The 19,328-nt window shown below is 42.6% G+C and overlaps 1 protein-coding gene across 2 annotated transcripts in view; it reads right to left on the reverse strand.

The window, feature by feature from the left end:
• jak3 (Janus kinase 3 (a protein tyrosine kinase, leukocyte)) overlaps nucleotides 1-14,217 on the reverse strand; it is a 37,526-nt gene extending 23,309 nt beyond the window's left edge. Inside the window, exons 1-19 of one of the 2 annotated variants that reach the window (XM_048253226.1) lie at nucleotides 14,166-14,217; nucleotides 13,278-13,485; nucleotides 12,775-12,892; nucleotides 12,253-12,370; nucleotides 9,164-9,309; nucleotides 8,502-8,799; nucleotides 8,146-8,268; nucleotides 7,506-7,663; nucleotides 7,109-7,220; nucleotides 6,584-6,764; nucleotides 6,213-6,337; nucleotides 4,951-5,082; nucleotides 4,634-4,721; nucleotides 4,094-4,218; nucleotides 3,772-3,895; nucleotides 3,418-3,569; nucleotides 3,144-3,294; nucleotides 2,861-2,997; nucleotides 515-704 (exon numbers count right to left, since the gene is read on the reverse strand). In XM_048253226.1, coding sequence (XP_048109183.1) covers nucleotides 515-704; nucleotides 2,861-2,997; nucleotides 3,144-3,294; nucleotides 3,418-3,569; nucleotides 3,772-3,895; nucleotides 4,094-4,218; nucleotides 4,634-4,721; nucleotides 4,951-5,082; nucleotides 6,213-6,337; nucleotides 6,584-6,764; nucleotides 7,109-7,220; nucleotides 7,506-7,663; nucleotides 8,146-8,268; nucleotides 8,502-8,799; nucleotides 9,164-9,309; nucleotides 12,253-12,370; nucleotides 12,775-12,892; nucleotides 13,278-13,485; nucleotides 14,166-14,171 — 2,692 coding nt within the window. In that variant the 5' untranslated portion in view covers nucleotides 14,172-14,217. Of the gene's footprint in view, nucleotides 1-514; nucleotides 705-2,860; nucleotides 2,998-3,143; nucleotides 3,295-3,417; nucleotides 3,570-3,771; nucleotides 3,896-4,093; nucleotides 4,219-4,633; nucleotides 4,725-4,950; nucleotides 5,083-6,212; nucleotides 6,338-6,583; nucleotides 6,765-7,108; nucleotides 7,221-7,505; nucleotides 7,664-8,145; nucleotides 8,269-8,501; nucleotides 8,800-9,163; nucleotides 9,310-12,252; nucleotides 12,371-12,774; nucleotides 12,893-13,277; nucleotides 13,486-14,165 lie in introns of both variants that reach the window. The other variant, XM_048253225.1, reaches the window with a different exon arrangement.
• Between the last annotated feature and the right edge of the window lie 5,111 nt (nucleotides 14,218-19,328).

Consider the following 19,328-nt stretch of genomic DNA (forward strand, 5'->3'; position numbering starts at 1 on the left):
TATATGAAATTTGAGGATTTGTCAGTATTTAGAGGACAGAGTTTATATTAAAAGTTATGCAAATGAATTTACTGATACTAATTTTGTCCATGCATTTTGTTTACCAATATGAGTCCAACTGTCACATCTATAACTTACTATTACTTCATTGTTTCTGTAATCTCGGCTTCATTGAAAATGAGGGCTTCCCTCAATGACCCTCCAAGAATAAATAAAGGTTGAATGAATGAATAACGCTGGAACTGCCCTATCATATCTTTGAGAGGGGAAGCTGTAACTCCAGTCAACTCCACACCCAGCCTCTGGAGCATCTGTGTTCTGTGAAACCCCCGGACCTTGCTCTGTGTTTGAGGCTTACCTCAGCTTCTGCCACATTATGAATAACAAATCCAATAGCGACCACGTCTTTAATTTCAGGTTTCAAGTGAACGTTCTTTAAGTGTACAGGTTTCAAAAAACTATTAACCGATCACCAGCAGTGCTGAAGTAAGTGAATGGGGAGGTGTCTCCTTACCCATGCTGTAGCAGACTCCCCGGTACTTGACGATGAAGTCGCAGTGCAGGGAACTGATGGTCTCGATCTCTCTGCGGAAGTCTGCCAGGTTGCCCTGCTTGTTGGGCTGCAGCCTCTTGATCGCGATGAGCTCTCCAGTGTTGTCTCCCAGTGGATCGTAGCGGCACAGCTCCACGCTACCGAAATTTCCCTGTAGGAACGCAGGTCACTTAGCCTGGGAATACCCATATGAAAATTTGGCAAATTGAGATTTGCTCTGCAGGTCAGTCTGGCGAAGAGGATAGAGTCTACTAGTCCTTATTGACTATTAGGCCTACCTGTTTCACTAGTATCACTGTGTAATCATTCTTCTATGTTGTTTTTTATATCTTTTAATGATTACTTTTTAAACTATTGCCCTTAATTGAGGTACTATTACCTTGTGTGTTTTTTTTTGTAAACTATTCTTTGACTATTGCCCTTTTTTTGCTTTTGTTAGCTATTACTGTTTGCTTTTGTTTATGTAAAGCACATTGAATTACCTATAATAATTCAATATAAACTTGACTTGCCTTGACTACATAGAACTATCTTCCCACAAGATAAGTATAAATACTCTTTTGATCCCGTGAGGGAAATTTGGTCTCTGCATTTATCCCAATCCGTGAATTAGTGCACCACACAGTGAACAGAAGCACACACTAATCCCAGCGCAGTGAGCTGCCTGCTACAACAGCACTCGGAGAGCAGTGAGAGTCTGGTTAAGTGCCTTGCTCAAGGGCACTTCAGCCGTTCCTACTGGTCGGGGCTCAAACCGGCAACCCTCCGGTTACAGGCCCAGAGTGCTAACCAGTGGGCCACGGCTGCCCCTGAGATAGTTCCCAGTCCAAATTACTTGACTCCATAGATATGTCATTTTTGTCTCCCTTTCTATCTTTGATACTTTAATGTACTATTGTGTGCATCCTTGTTCTCCCAAATAATATCTCCTCCCATGTGTTATTCCAACCCATCTTCCCCTCTCGCTCATTGTAGGCTACTCTTACAACTGGTCATGGGAGGCAACAAGTGTTGCTGGACAAACAGAAGCATAGTGCCATCTGCTGGTGAGGACCTGTAGTTGTCTCACTGTCTGCAGTGTGTTTATTTAAAAGCACAGGTGCTTCCTCTTAGGAGCACAGTTCCCTTCCATATTTTTCTCCTGTTTCCTCTTTCCTCCATTCTTTTCTTCTTTAAAGCAACACCAAAGAGTTTTTTGTACCTTAAAATAGTGTTTCCAAAAACGTTTCAGTGGTTTATCAACTCTTAACAGGGTGAACGGCACTTCTGCATTCGCTTTGCAGCCCTCCATCGGCTATAACCGCACTATGTAGGCTAAGTTTGTCAGATTGGGTAGCGGATCTGTAGTTCGAAGGAATGAGAGATGAGAGAACTACAAATTTACTTGCTTCTGATGTTGCAATACATCATACTTTCGTAAAATCATGCAAAATAGTCTAGGCCTACCTTGTCTGTGTAAATTGTTTTTCCAAAGCCGGTGCTGGATAAACAAATAGTGTGCGTGCGACAGAGGAAAAGTGCTTTGGTGTTGCTTTAAAGAACATCGAATGGCTTTTGTGTATGAAATAAATAAACCTTGCATTCATGGTGTCCCCTTATCGTATTCTCATCCCTCTCTGTTATTTTGCTTTCATCTTCTTTGGACTGGCCAGTCTGACCAATTTATCTGTAGATTTTGACTGGTAGAGATACCATCCTCTAGTCCAGTGTTTTTCAACCTTTTTTGGGCCACGGCACACTTTTGACACTTAAAAAGTCCCACGGCACACTAACATCCTGTGTGAAGAAAAAATAAACATGCCATAGCCTAGAATTTCAAATAATACACAGATATGGCCTTCTATGCAAGACCTGCTCAATTAAAAAAGCGCCCTCTGTTTCATTTGTAGGTGACTATATCTAATTTAATTGTTGTTATGAACTGGATATGTGATGATTCTGTGAATACTGGATATGGTGCCCCCGTTGTACAATGCCTGCATACCACAAATAGTGCAATCATACAATCAATGAGAGCATGTGGTTATAAATTCTTTGATGCAACAGTTGCTTTTCTGGACCAGTGAGTGACATTTGGGTAATTTTCTGCGGCACACCTGATGATCTCTCACGGCACACTAGTGTGCCCCGGCACAGTGGTTGAAAAACACTGCTCTAGCCTACACTGTAGGCTACTTTGTTCTGAATAAAATAGAGTTCTACATAAAAGACTGTTATTTGATTAATACCTTAATAGCCTGCTCTCATATAAACTCATCTCATAGCCCCTCCAGCCTCTCAGCCCTCTCCCTCCCCTCCTTCCCTTACCTTTCCCAGGGCAGAGATGTAGCGCAGGTGCCTCTCCTCATACACCGTCTGTTCCGGGTGGTATGACTGCAGGCTCAGATCTCTCCAGAAGGTGTCGCTGTTGTTGGTTGTGCCGGCTGCATGCAGAATCTCATAATCTACAGAGGAAATTGAGCAGTGGAGGACCTAGTCAGACATGAAACTTCACACAGGAGGTGTTATGTTTCTTCCTGATTTTAAAACATCTTCTTGTTACTGATGGTGTCTTCCTTTAGCATGTCACAAGTCTGGTTGTCTGGGATACCTGACGTTATGAGACTGTTGAGGTGGCGGATGATGCTTCGACTGGATGGTCGTAGAGCGGGCTGGTAGTTCATGCAGTGGGTGATAAGGTCAGCTAGCTCTGTCCACTCTGGGGATGGTAGCCGGTGGTTGTTCTCATAGAAGTGCAGTTTCTGGAAATCACATTAAACTCCAGATTTAGTAATATAATTTAGTGAACTGGTAATGCAGGACCCAAAATGAAATTCTACATAGGGAAGTTGCCGTGTATCCGTGATTGATTTCTACTGCTCTACCTGGTGGGGGTCAAAGCCTTGTAGGGGCACCTTTCCTCCGTTGAAGACTTCCCAGAGAGTCGTCCCAAAGCTCCACTTGTCACTCTCCAGCTCTAGTGACTCCAACTCAGCAAGCAGCTCAGGTGCCACCCAAGGGATTCTGTCCAGTTTTACTGAGTTTTACACACACACACACACACACACACACACACACACACACACACACACACACACACACACACACATAAATACACATATTCTCTCTCTCTCTTACACACAAACACACGTGCACACACACATGCACGCATGCACGCACACACACACACACACACACACACACACACACACACACACCGCTGTTTTCAACCCCCTCACCATCTGTCCCCAGCGTTGTCACACTGATCCCTGGGTCACTCAGTTTAATGAATGGGGTGGGCTCTCCCCTGGCCAGCAGTACATTTTTGGCGCAGATATTCCCATGGACAAGGTTTTTCTCCTCCTACATATAGGGCAGGACATGACAGGAGACGCATCAAAACACTCACGGCATGAACATGGCATGCTACACCCTTTCACATGATTGAACACCACTCTATTTACACCACTCACTACTTCCAGCACCTTTAGGCACAATTTACCTTTCACTTTACACAGAACAATATCAAAGTGCACAAACTTCGCTGTGCAGATGTCTCACCAGAAAATTTAGGGCACAGGCGAGTTGCTTGGCCACCTCTAGTTTCCAGCTCACGGACACAGACGGAGTTCTCCTCAGGTACAGGTCAAGGGCACCACACTTCACAAACTCCTGTACCATGATATCTGCAGGGTGACGTGAGGACAGACACAGACACTTAGAGGCCTTGTGATAACAAACCACGAGGCATTCAATCGAGTCAGCAGCACTTACAGCTGAAGGTTAGCTTGAAAACACATTTGCGCTCAGGGAGGTTGTCAGCTGGCTCGGCTGCGGTTCATCTGTGGTGTTTACCTTAGTGGTGCTCAGCTGAGAGTTATCATGTGTTGCTTGGTCAGGTTGCATTGCATGCATGACAAGATGCAGGGGTGCATGCATATGTCTGTTTGTCTGTATATTGCTGTGGGTGTGTGCGTGCGTGAGAGTGTGTGTCTGTTTGTGTGTGTGTGTGTGTGTGTGTGTCTGTCTGTGTGTGTATGTGTGTGCGTGTGTATCATTTGCGTCAAACCGCCAACTCCCTGAGGTGTAGTGGTCACTCACTGCTGCTCTGGTACACGCTGATGCCGTACACATGGAGGAGGTGCTTATGGGAGACCTGGCTCATCATGCTGGCGGCTTCAAAGAAAGACTGCTTAGAGAAGACACAAAGCATTCAGTGAGAATGACCACCACCAGCCTTCCAGTTGCCTTGAGTTTGTGGGTGTATTCATTGTGATTTATTATTTATATTTAGGATTTTTTCAGTGTTTGTGTGTCGTATGTGGGTGTGTGTGTCTCGGCACCTTGACCACCTGAATTTCCCTTCTTGGGATAATAAAGTTGACTTTGACTTTGAATAGTGGGGAAATGTGGCTTACCTCCCAGCAGGTTTTGGGGTTGGCATCAAGGATTTTAAGTAAAATATCTGTGACGTATTTCTCCCCATCCCGGGTGCCTGTCTTGCGGCCCTTATGAATCCTTGTGAAAGAGCCTCGACCTAAACTTTCACCCTGCCAGTGACACAAAAACAAACAAGTTGAGTAGGTAAAGCCTTTGAAATGATATCTCTGTATTAGGGGTGGGCGATATGGACAAAAAATAACATCTCGATATTTTTTGTGATTTTGACGATAACAATAATTAGTCGATATCCTTTAAAAATGGTAAAAGTCTGAGTTACTTTACAGCTCATTATGAATAGCATCAATACAATAATAACCAATAACCTAACCTGTGACTTTTTAACCAAATCAACCAATGCACTGTCACTCTATGACACATTTCCAATTTTGCCCCCCACTTGTGTGTGTGGCAATGACATGGTCTAGCCAGCTACATTAGAGAAGATGACTAGGCCTAACAGTTTCCTAAGAGAAAGTCAAAAACCTTTACTTAGGATTCACTGTAAAACTAAGCAGACCAACAGAGTACATCTCAGTTATTTCCTTCAATGTTTTGTTTAAGAGAAATCATGTAGGCTAGCATTCCTAGTTACAGAATAGAAACTAATGTGTTAGCTTATGGCTAATGTATATGAGAAATCCCATAGAGATGCTTAATCCCAACGGTTAGCATAATCGATACGCGTAGATATTTAGAGCGAACTTCAGTCCATTTACAAAAGGGTTACATGAGAAGAGTTCTTTGTTTACAATTACAAGTTTCAATGCGTGATTTCGAGAGTTTTTTTCCCCATAAGTAATTTAAATACTCGATAATGTAAATTTGCACATCGTTAAAACAACAATCATGATATTATCGCAGACGATGTATATCGCCTACCACTATTCTGTATTATACGACTATTGTAACAATGAAGTAGGCTACTTTGACAAGGTTGATTTATCTGGTCAACATTGCCTCTAGCACATTGCCTCTAGCAAGTGTAAGCAAACAATGTTTACTCTGTGGCATGAGGGTGCTTTTCATGACAAAGGAATGTTAGTACTGTGGCACAGAGTAGACGTCCTTTTGACTTAGACTAGAGTAGACTTGGTCCAGGAGGCCATTAATATTTGGCTTCTGGTGTGTCCTACAGGGAGGACTGTGCTACAGCTGTTAAAGATCTGGAATGCAAGACACGGTTTGATCCCTGAGTGTGTCTGGACACACACACACACACACACACACACACACACACCAGCTCCAGCTCCTCATAGCGGATCATCTGGAACTGGATGTGACTGGGCTTGTGGTGCTGGAGAGTCGGGGACCCCTGCAGCTCCACAGAGGTGCTCTGACGAACGATGATCAGGTTGGTTAGTTCTAGAAACATCAAGGAAACAACACATGATGATTGGTTGGTTAACAGAAACAATTGAATGTAATGTTGCCTAGGCTACAGTTGTCCATGTAATGATCATCTTCTGTGGGGGCAGCGTAATAATGTGGCAACTGAAAAATGCATGTGTTCAATCTCACTTACTTTTCTAATTACCATGAACAGAATTACAAGTGTTATACATGACAGAATAACAAAATGGCATTTAGAAGCACACAGACACACTGTACCTTTGGGGCGAGGAGGACATACTGTCTCAAGCTTGATGGCATCGTCTCCCAGGTAAAACTTATTCTTCTGGTAGAACTCAACAAGAGACCTCAGGTTTACAAAGGAATTGTGGACACCAGACAGTGTGACGTGTTCATTGCTCACAATGAGGCAGTCTTTGTAGTCCTTTCCCAGAGATGTCTGAAAAGAGGGGCATGTTCACCACGGGTACATGATTTCAGAATTACACAGGTTACATACTCAATTCCTTATGCTATAGAGAGGGGATTTCCCACAGTGGCCGATCAACAACCAAGCCTTTTTGACATTGCGCATGATGTAGAATACAACAGCAATGCATAATTGGCTGGCAGCAGTTGCAAACACACTGCATGTTGTACCTGGGATCTCTAAAAGCCCTCCTTTATTGTACTACATGAAATGCCAGAAGCCTGAATGGCCAACCAAAGAGCCAAAGCAGCCAAAACCACCAACAAAGCAGCCTTTGTGACCATACATAATGCATTATGTTTATGATGCCCCACCTGAACACACACAGTGAGGAAGTACTTGTTGAATTCCCGAGTGCTGTGTCTCAGCAAAAATGAGCCATGTTTTGCTCCAGCCTTCTTCAGCTTGTGCACCGCAAACTCAGGCCTATGAAAACAGACAACAGGTTCATGTCATCACACACATGCCTGCTGCAGGACTCTGCTTCCGTAGAAAAGCCACATCCTGCTGCTTATGGGCGCACTGTCCCAGAGAACAATGAACCACCAATACTGTTGCATAAGCATGACCTGATTTTAATACATAATACATAATCTTTGTTATATATGATCTGGCCATGGATGTTTCAACAAGGGGCGGTAGAGTGATTATCTTGTCCAGCATCAATGGGCAGAAGGGGAGTTCAAGGATGACACTTCTACATCTACTCACGTGATTGGGCCATGGCAGTAGTTTTGAAGGTCCTCCAGCAGGCTAGGGGGTGCCACTTCCTGACAGAAGTAATGACTGGAGTCGGTGGTGAGTCTGAAGTAGCCGTCAACAAGTGAAACGAAGGACAGGGCTTCTGTCAGACTGGGGAACTCAACTTCCTGGAGTGAAAAGAACATAAATCTCCCTTAACTATACCAACCATCCCAAACCAAAAGACATATTATGAGGATGTTGCCATGCACACACTTGCTCAAATGAGACTTGCTAGGATTTTGTTTCACATTTCCACATAGAATGATAAATCACCATAAAATGCTCATGATAACCCACATAACGTGTATTAAAGGTACAGTCCATGATTCTGGTGACAGTTTGTTTTTAAGCTCAACAGCCAATCAAAAGGCATCCTTCCCCTATGTGCTTCTGAAGCGATCTGTTGATTGGCAAGAATTGTTTTTGTTTGTGTACTGTGTACGAACATCAGAGTTTTTTTCAGCGCACACACACTGAATGGATGATTAGACGACTGTAAGGAGTATTTCACCCAATTTGACAAAAAGAGTACTGGACTAGAACCACATACTGAACATTTAAAATGGAAGTGTTAATCCGTCACGTGGGAATGCCCTGCTCTACTCACCACAGACCTGTCATCCTGCCGTGTGAGAGTAACCACACGGCCCTCCTGTGGCACCTGCTCGTGGCAAACCTGCTTGATGCTGATGTCCGTGATCTTTGGGAAGTCACAAAATGTATGCCACTCCTAAGGAGCGGAATTGCCATTTAATTACTTATGTTTAAAGAAACACACAGTTTAGAGCTCCTGCAGATTTTACGCACAATGTCAGTGAATTTCAACCAATTTCTACTGTCATCATGAAGTGCCTCAGTTGTGTTTGGCTTTGGGAGAGTACTATACTGTAATCTCATCTCTCAACTTGAATATAATTTATTGAATCCAATCACTCCTGTAGGTAAAGTAGAACATTCACATACTGCAGCCTCATCTGTCCTGGTCTGGACACCTGTCTCCCCGGACACGCGGATCAGCCTGGTGGTGGCCTGCTGGCCCTGTCTGTAGCCGGCGTCCTGGCCCTGGAACGTCTCGGTGCCAAGCATGGGCTCGATGGCTGCCAGCTCCATCAGGTACTTGAGCTTTAGGTTGCATTCGCTGGCTTGGCAGTGGCCCAGCCTCTTGAGGAAGCGCTTGACCGTCTTGCGGATCTGATAGCGGGCCAGGCGGCTCAGGCCCTGGATCTCCTGCCGATGGACCTCCGGCAGGCAAGACTTATACCTGAGGTAGAAGGCAAGAGTGTTGTGCCACATTCTATACAAATATGGAAATATATCTAAACAATTTAACAGGTTGTCTGTCATGCTCATATGAAAGTTCTGGAAATGCCCCAGTTTCGACATCACAATCACCCAGCATGCAGGTTACTTTGTTGTATATAATTTCTTCTTAATTCCTGCTTGGGGACCTTGGAGAATCACATGAAATTCTCCAAGGTCCCCTGAGAGAATGAAGGGCCTTGGCTTTGGCTTTTCTATCCCTTGAGATACTGTTTATAGTGTAACATAAATACATGCTCCTGAAACTGAACAGATGATTCAGCTATTTCTTTTTTGTTTTGTCTAAACAAGGTTTCGCAACATACCCAACTCTTTTACAGATGTCCTTCAAGCTCAGGCCTTGCTCTTTAGCATGACACCAAAGGTCAAGTACAGCTAAACCCAGGCACTCTTCTTGGACGCTGAGGGAGGGGCTCACTCCAGCCTGACCATTCACAAAGTCACTGCGTGACTGCAGTCCATACGGGAAATCAACCAAGGAATGCAAAGAAGACAAGCACAACAAAAGTTACCTCTAGATTCAGACTGCAACTGAAATGAGAGGTGTGGAAAGTTTGAATAAAAATAACAGCAGAACTCTTTGTAACAAGCCTAACAACACCCCTAAGCTGTTCTAAAATCACTGGGAACTACGGCCCTAGGTCTTATTCTATTTTACAGTCAAAGGTCTTACTGCAGAAATTGTCTGATCCTCTCACATCAGTGGAATTGCAGATGACCTACAACAAGCCACTGTTTAAAAATAAATAAAACTGTTAATAAATTGCAATACGCATATTTTAAATTGCAATAAATTGGATGTTTAGGTTGCACATTTTATCACTACTGTCTAGAGTTTAGATTTATTGCCCTAGCCAGAGCCCCAGCCCGAACTTGACCCGGGCCGATATTTCCCGCCACTATCCTCGGGCTGGGCGGCCGGGCCAGGCCCTTGATCAAGCATTTCTGTGTTTTTTTTAATCATTACTTTATTAGCCTAACTGGGTGGGGAGAAAGCTATGCCATAATCAGAAATATTATATATATTTTTAGCAAAGTAGGCCTAAGTAACAAATGTGTACAAAGTTGCACAAGTTACAAAATGCAAGTTGCACAAGTTGCAAAATGTCTCATGCGCAGCGTCTCCTCCACTCACACGCATCACACTGCTCTGCTGTATACAGTAGCCTACATGGTGTAGCCTAGCTTAAGTGCAACATGGAGCTTGAAGATATAAAGAACAAAATTAAATCAGGAGAATTAACTTTGAGCAAGTCTGGAGGAAAGTCAGACGTACGGAATGATTTCAAACAAGTCGTGGGCAGCAACATTTGTGTTGGCTTTCTCGAATGCATTAAGTGCGGCACGCGGCTGCTCGCCTATGACAGCAAAAAAACGGGGACTTTGACGATGAACCGACACGTGAAGCAGGCTTGCCATGGCAGAAGGGAGGATAGTCAGCCTTCAATGTCGTTGTTTGTTACTTCGCCAAGCATACCCGAGGGCGAGGCAAGCCCTCACAGAGAAATGCGTTAAGTTTTGCCTCAAAGACATTAGGCCGTTTTACTTTGTAAGTGGCCAGGGCTTCCAGGTAGCCTGGCTAGCGCCACCACTTCTCAATGAGATGTGGTCTGGGAACCAAACGTTCATTTTCTCGTATTTGAAAAAAATGCCCAGATCCGTTTATTGGGTGCCACGGATGTCTATCAAATGCGTCTGTGCATAGCTCATCATCGTCTTGCTTTCCCCCCTGTTCTGTGATTGGTTCCCTATCTCAGGCGAAAATTTGCTCCGTGGTCTCCAGGCTGCCTTAGCAGCGTGAATCAAATCGCGCGCAAGGCAGCATGGGAACACCCAGGCTAGCTTCCAGGGGCTAGCTCAAGAGTTGATCAATGTTGGTACATATGGTGAAAAATGGTCATGTATCGGCCCAATCCATCCTGCCTCACCATAGCATTGTTTCCATGGCTTGCCTAGAAAAGGCCGATTAGAGGAGGGAAGTTCTGGTACAGACGCTCAAAGATGCTCTGAAGAATGGAGACGTAGGGATGAGCACGGATATGTGGACTGATGACAAAAAGCTAAGTTACATCGCAATAACGTGCCATTATATCATTGACGACTTTACATTAGTTGATAAAACTATCACCACAGCAATGTTTCCCTGCCCTGGAAACTCCTTGATATAGGTGGGCCAGAGGCGAGCTATACAGATGACAGTCGTAGTGTTATCCAATTGCATCGAAGTTCGGAATCAGTCATTACATTATTCGTGGCCAAACCCTTAATCTTTCTAGAATCTCCAGGCTAATGTTTCCCTTGGAGGATTCCAAAACGGGGAAAAATATCAGACGCCTGCTAGTCAACAAATTTGGCGCTCGACCCTAGCTCCCTCAGCCGAATAGTGTGGGCAACAGATTAAGGCAGCAACATAATAAAAGCCCTGGAACCATATAGGAGGCTTTCTTGTCTTGATCACCTTATTAATACTGTCCATCGCCACGGTCTGCATGCCAATGCACTGGCCGACAAAGCACCGGATATAGGAGAGACCATCTCTGCTGCTAAAGGACTTGTGAGATATCTGAAACAATCTGGCCTGGTTGCACAATTATTGCACAAAGACAGTGCTACAGATGGGGGGAGACACGATTTGGCACAGTGTACCTCACAGCCCACAAAGAGTTGGAGGGCGACAAATATGCAACCATAAACCTGGTCTGCCTCTGGCTTGAGAGGCTGAAGAGACATTGTCAGCCCTCTCCCAACGACTCTCTGCAGCAAGCCTTTGTGCGCCAGAGACATGCCGAGTTCATAGTGGAAAAAATCCAGGAACATGCTGCACATAATTGCTTTTTTCCTCTGGCCCACATTCAACAAATTGAGGATGATGTCTCCTGAAGCACATCTGTAGTACATGCCCACATTCGCACCCTACTCTTGCCTGTGGAAGAAGATGCTGCAGCGGCTGACAGTGAAATGAGCAGTACTGGCTTTACACCATCAACAGCCAGGCCCAGGAGAGACTCCGACTTTGCCGAGTGGGAGAACCAAGACGATGTTAACGAACCCGCTGAGGATGAAGTGGACATGTACATTTCACAGAGGCATGCCATGGATGACGACGGGGACCTACTGAAATGGTGGAAAGTCAACGGATTGGTATACCCAAAACTAGCCAGGCTGGCAAGATCCGTCCTCTGCTTCCCAGCAAGCAACAGCAGCAGCGAGCGGGTATTCCGCAATCTTATTCTTGCATGACAACATGTAGAAGGTTCATACACACTACTGTCTAACTGCCCATTTAGTTTTATGGTTGCTCCAGCACCTGCACAGATTGAGAATGATCATATAATTGTACAATTATTGTGGAGGACCCTTTATTGTCAACTTTTATTGTGTTGTTATCTTTTACCTGGGCAAAGAGATAATCGATGACACAGTAGTCCAGTACTGCACTGACTTTTCCCCTTGAGAGGCTATAGCGATACGATGTTTTTGAGCCTTGGCCAAACCAGTTTGAGAAAAAAAACCTAAAGAGCCAAGAATAACAGAACAATATTGCCAGATACATGTCTGAAATGTCTACACAGTAACAGATGCCAACTGATATGAAAATACATAATCCTGTCTGAAGAGAATTTTACACTAGACTTTGATAAACATACAGTAGTTAATCAGTGTTTAGATTTTCATGCATTAGCTAAAAGAGCAAACCATGCACATTCAGACTCGTAAAAAATGACAAATGATGGCAAATATATTCTTCATAGCCTCATTAGTGCATCTGCACTTCGAATCAATAATCTATTCAATAAGATAACTTGTAGTCATTGTTAGTTGTTTTGTTAACATGTATTCAAATTTGCTGTTATTTTAACAGGAACCATCATGTATCTGATGAATGACGGGTATGTCTAATTGAAATTGACTTTACCTTACTCTATAGTTCACCACGGTGCCCTCTTCAGCATTAAAGACATGTGTAGGTGGGTACCAGAAAGAGAGATCCTCAGAGGCCAAGCCAAAAAGACTGTGAAACACAGGGAGAATGCCTAGTACGGACAAAGACACAGATGCACATTTAGTGACAAACACTAACTGGCAACAACTCATAAATTCACCAATGCAAGCTCAATGGCAAAATGTAACAAAGTATTGTATAGATATTAGGTGAAATCAGAAATCTCCCACCTAATAACATTCTATTAATGTTATGTAAACCCATCAGGCCAAATACTGCATGACCACTGCAAACACATGTTGCAGTCATGGATACAATTCTAGCTCCTAATGTAGCACTTCCATAAGTCCTCACAGGCTTCCCTTCCTCCCAACTATTTGTTTAAGTTTCTATTAGTTTGCATTGAGTGCGCTCAGCAATGAAGAGACAGAGCCCAGCATAAACGAGCAGGAGTGGACAAGGCAGACATGTCTCACCGCATGTCTTTGCTGCCTGAATGCATACGTTCTCAGCTGAGATCTGCCCGCCGGGGATGCAGAAGGTTGACTCTGTTTTGGTGATCGGCAGGAAGTGGAGGTTGACCTGCAGGCCGGACCTGCAGCTGGACCTGTGGCTGCCTTCCCTGTCCCTGTACACCAGTGGGGTCGTTTCCTCCTCACTCAAATCCATGGCTGAGGCGCTGGCCTAAGTCAATGAACAGGACAATAACAGGAAAAAGTCTGTAACAAAGAGACTAGAACTTCCTATTCCTGTCATGTCAACAATAACATGCCATCATCTTGTTTATGTAAATATAGGCTATGGTGGTCAGCAAAAAAAAAAAACAGTGTCTCAATTGACATAAATGTATATGACATCGTGACACTTTTTTCGCTTAGGTCTACAGCATGAGATTAATCCTTCATTGTTATAAAAGTTGCAGTTGTAACGCTACTGATGGCAAGTACGTCACAAGCTTAATACTTCCTGCTCAGGGACTTTCCAAGGCATACTGTCATTCTAGACTATACATCAAATAATTATTTGTAATTTATAAAGGATTTATCAAAATATGCTGGAAAACATGGTCAGGGAACAGCGTGCTCATGTACACACACACACACACACACACACAATAATTTGAATAATATGTCCAGAATTTGTTTTACTGTGTTATATTTTATTTTAATATATTTTCTGCATTAAAGTTTAACACGTGATTTAACTTGTGATCTAACAAAGTAGTTTATTCTTCATACAAATACACCACATTATGCCATAAACAAGTTTTGGCCATATTTTACAATGAAATCATTGTGGTGTAACAGTTATATTTGATATGTTTGATATTTTACTTCGCTGTTGTTTAAATGGTAATGTCTTACCGTCATGTGCTCATGTTTGTCTCTGTAGATCCTGTGTCTGTGTGTATTTGTGTGTGCATGTGTCTGTAAAGAACATTTGACACCAGGCTTCCTGTATCTACGATACCCCTTGTCCTCTTCGCTTTACTTTGACGTCATCAGTTATCATTTCCCTTTCTTCTATAAGTGATGGTAAAAGGTTCACTGGTTTGCTCTGCACACATTCACACATACATATATACTCCCCTCCCCAAACACACACACTGACATACTTTCTAAATACACAGATATATAGAGGTAGTAATAGATCTGTGAAACTACTGCAGGTCATGGCTCTATGCTGAAATTGTGGTTTCTTGATAGCGTGGCATGTTGCATTCTGTGGTTTAACACAAGTTCCTGTGTAGAACAACGGGTAAAACTGTCACTCTGCAACTTGAGAACCCTGTAATGAAGACAAAAATAAAATATCAGACAAAAAAATTCTGAAAATGATTTGCTCTAAAAAAAAAAAAGAGAATAGACATGAAACTTTCAAAACTAGATGTACCGCATAGCGGTACAAAATATGACCACCGCTCAGTCCTGTACATCCGTTCCGCGAAAATAAATCACACTTCAATTTGTCTCCATATTTTACTCCATCCCCCACTCTTGAAACTTTTGTGTATGCTTGTTTGGCATGCCTGAGTGTGTGTGTGCGGCTGCACAGAAAGTACCCTACTGGTGCTGAAAAGGTGAATAGATTGTAGAATAGCCAAAGAAGATGTAGAATTGTTATAAAACCTTTAAAATCTCTAAACAATCACAAGTAGGGCAGTTCATCACAGTTCATCCATTGCAACTGGATTGATGAAAGGTCACTTACACCTGTAGGCTACATTGTATTTGGGAAAAGCAAAAGGTATCAGCATAATGTTATTTATTTATTTATTTTTTATGTATTTATAAACAAAAACATCTCTGTCAGTTCCATGCCGTTTTCAACAGCTATCAAAAAAAACAAAGGTCATTTTTTGGATGGATGGATTTTTTTTGTGAATGTTTCTTCTTCTACATAAGATTTTAGTCATCTTTAGTTCATGTAATACTTTATTGTCAATGCACAAATTAAGTAACAGTAGTCTGAAACGTTATTGTTAATGCACAAATTAAGTAACAGTAGCCTAGTCTGAAACGAAGTGCTGTTTTACATCTAACCAGTGGTGCAAATAACTGACATGTCCAAATGGGCCTTGATGAAATCGCGCCGCTAGACTGTTCATACACATTTTAACGGGCCAAAGTTGAAGAGCTTTTGTCCGTTATTGTTAGTGCAAATATAGGCTGATTCATGTTCCCTTGCATTGTTTAACTGAGGTCCATGGCTAGTCTGGCTTTCATCAGACCAAGCTCAATCTTTTAAGAAATCAAAAAATAAATAGCGGGGGCAGATCAGGCTGGGTTCACCCAGCCTAGTCCATAGGCACCCGATATTGTTTAATTTTCCGATTGAGATATACACGCTCTGGCTATTCTAAATGCAAAAATGCATCAGGGAGTTATGACAAAACGGTAACTAACAAACTAGATCCTAATAGAAAGTTGTTAGCTTCCCTAAGCTACAGGTAGGATTATAAGGTAGGCCTATTGACAACATAAATTGTCAATAGGCTATGCTGGCGACACAAATAAAATCTCCTTTGGAAACCAATGGCTTCGCCTTACAGTATCAAGCGGACTTAAACTGTCATATCGCGGGCGAAAAGTTGTAATAACATTCACGCAGCTCCATGAGTCAAGGAAAGCGCAAAATGAAGTAGCCACTTCTAAATGGGACCTACTACACAGTAGCTTAAGGCGTTTTGCTAAAACAGCCATAATGAAATGAAGGTGTCATTGTTTGGATACTTCACACACACGTGCTTTTTAATTTCACAGACTACAACTACCAAGCTGTAATCAAAGCACATCGATTCCCCTCTCACACCCTGCACGCACTTAAAACAAAATAAACAGGCGTCTCAGTCTCACGCATGTATAGGCAAAACTGCATCAGACCCGGTGTAGCGTTGGTAAATCTTCCATTGCACAGAATGATTTTGTAGCGCGTGCAATAAATGACAGTCGAAAGATACAAACAGTGCTGCTATACATTTGTTTTGGTATAACCGCATTTATAGTTTTCTACAAATGCAATAAATCAAATGCCTCCATCACTCAACCAAGCTTAACGGTAACATTACCTAGGTCCTTATTGATATTACAAGATTAACGCATTACCTGCAGTAAAACCAAGCATGTCCGATAAACATCCTCAGATTTATTTAGGCTTCAAGAAGAAATTGGGAATTACACTTCATGTGAACATCGTCCTATCCTTATTAGATGTTCGCTGCGGTAAATTACAGTCCTTGTATGAAGCGTCCATTGTTTTTTCCAACCCTTTTAACTTCCAACAAAATTACGTCTCACTGCAACGATGCGCCATCTAGTGGACAAACGACTACTTCTCGCCAATACTGAAAAATGCAGCCATGATGATGATGATGAATATTTATTTTGGCTTTCTTTTAATCCTACTGATTTTCATTTTTTACCGGGGGCAAATCACAAATGAGTGATTATGAGCCAGGTTTATGTGGGCCCTTGAGACCAACATACCATAAAAGATTCACAGAGAACTGTGTCTGCCCTACCCTCCTTTCGGGGGTCCAGTCCAGCGGGGGGGCTGCAGATGAAAACGAAAAATGACGGTTCCATGCTATCCATGTGGGGTACATGCTCACCAAGTTTTGTGTACCCCGGTCTTTCAGTGTCCGGGAATCCTTGTTGGTGTCGTCACTAAATGTACACATAAATTATTTTATTGTAAGGCCCCCATGAACGAAAGTACACAAAACTTGGCATGCATTCAGAGGGTGTCATAATGATCCTACACTTTTAATTTTGTGCAGTTTTGACCTTGTCAGCCAGAGACATTGAGATGAAAACACCTAATTTTATGCTTTTTAATTTTTAACTAGGTGGCGCTATACATGAAATAAGTGGTAATGGGATGGGTTGACATGCCCCTTAAGACCAACATACAAAAAAAGGTGGACCTCCTAGGCCCTACGGTTCTCGAGATATTCACAGAAAACTGTCTCCGGCCACCTACAGGCCAGTTGGTGTATAGTAACATAAATTAATTTATTGTGTGGCCCCCCCATGAACGGAATTCCACAAAACTTGGCGTGCATACAGAGGGTGTCATAATGATCCTACACTTCCAATTTCGTGCAGTTTTGACTATGTTAGGTCACAGATACCTTCAATTACACCACCTCATTTTTTACTTTTTTTGTGTTTAACTAGGTGGCGCTATATACATGAAATGAGTGGTTATGGAATGCGTTGACATGGCCCCCTTGAGATCAACATACAAAAAAATAATGGTCCTCCTAAACCTTACGGTTCTCGAGATATTCACAGAAAACTGTGTCTGCCCTACCCTCCTTTCGGGGGGTGCAGTCCAGCGTGGGGGCTACAGATCAAAACGAAAAACGATGGTTCCATGCTATCCATATGGGGTTACATGCCCACCAAGTTTTGTCTACCCCGGTCTTTCAGTGTCCCGGGAATCATTGACGGAAATTTGGACATATAAAAAAAAAAAAAAAAAAAAAAAAAAAAAAAAAAATCTGACTAAACCTATATGACCGCCGCTTCGCTGCGCGGCGGTCATAATAATGGTACAATCAGAAAGGTAATGCAAGAAGGCAAAAGTCTCTAACTTTGTCTGCCTCCCTTTGAGCAGGTTTAGGGCAATACTGTGGGACCAGAAGCCCAGTGATGGATATGCAATTCTATTTTCTTTCACTGGCCTGATGGTAGAAACACGGCTATTGACTGATGTTCGGCTATTGACTGAAAGAACTGATGTGCTTTATTGGCGTTTTGATATATTTTATACACCGTATGAGAGCTGGTAACATTTTCATTCTTTCTGGTCATATCTTTTATATCTGGAATGTCATGCCAATTCAATAAATGGGAATATGCAAAGGGAGAATAGATCAGACGGTATGTGTGCTCCCTCCTCTGGTGGGTTTTGATATTACATCTAGATAGATAGATAGATAAATAGATAGATAGATAGATAGATACTTTATTGATCCCCAGGTGGAAAAAAAAATCTCAGTTGCTTCCAAATAAGCCTCTCGGTCACATGCATATTATATTATAGGATCATATTCCATTTGTCCTCATTACATAAGACAATGTCCTTAATCATTTTTGCAATCAACACCAACAACTGTAACATTACTACATCTCGTGCACTTGTGGCACCTCCATTTACTGCATGATGATGTCATAATCAGTGTAATGGCTCAAAGCAAAAATGAAAGAAGATAAATGTATTTAATAATAATAATAATAAGATTTATTTATATAGCCCTTTTCAAGCATTGAGCACAAAGTGCTTTTCAGACAAACATGAATAGCACTTTTTCAATGCACAACAAATGTGCAAAACAAGGCAAAACAAACAAATAACACATATTTCTAAGATGCTGAAGGAGTGGCGTACCCTTGACACCAAGACAGACAACAGACAAATTAACAAATAATAATAAAGTCCAAAATAATAATAGGAAAGTCCAAAATAATAATAGGAAAGTCCATGGGCAATGACGACTGATGGGCACAGACCAGCCCGGTGGATTTGCTGGCAGTCTGGAGAGCAGTCTGGAGAGCAGTCTGGAGAGCAGTCTGGAGTCATGAACAGAGCCCACCCAGGCAACGTCATAGGGCAATGCTAGGCCGAACTTATTGAACTTCATTAATCCCTTTATCATGAGGTATTGAAACAATTAACTACAACACAAAAATGACGATGGCAGTGGAAAAACAGCCAAACTGAGCTGACCTCCATGGCTGTGGATCGTCTGATTTATGATGATGAAAATATAAATGTGACAGCCTGTAAACTGCTGGGCCCACTGTCAACACTGTTTGTTGTGGGATGGAGAAAGCTCACCATTTGAAACAAGCCCTGTGTGAAATGAACCCACACTGCAGGAGACATAGGCCAGCTGCAAAAGTATAATAACAATGATCCAAAGAGCCAAAGAGCCCTGGCCTTTATGAAGATTCTCAGCCGTGGGAGACCAAACAGTCCCTATTTCATAACAACAAAGCAATGCTTTGCAGAACTAAATC

The sequence above is a fragment of the Alosa alosa genome, chromosome 9 (assembly GCF_017589495.1).
Source record: "Alosa alosa isolate M-15738 ecotype Scorff River chromosome 9, AALO_Geno_1.1, whole genome shotgun sequence".
Taxonomy (NCBI): Eukaryota; Metazoa; Chordata; class Actinopteri; order Clupeiformes; family Clupeidae; genus Alosa; species Alosa alosa.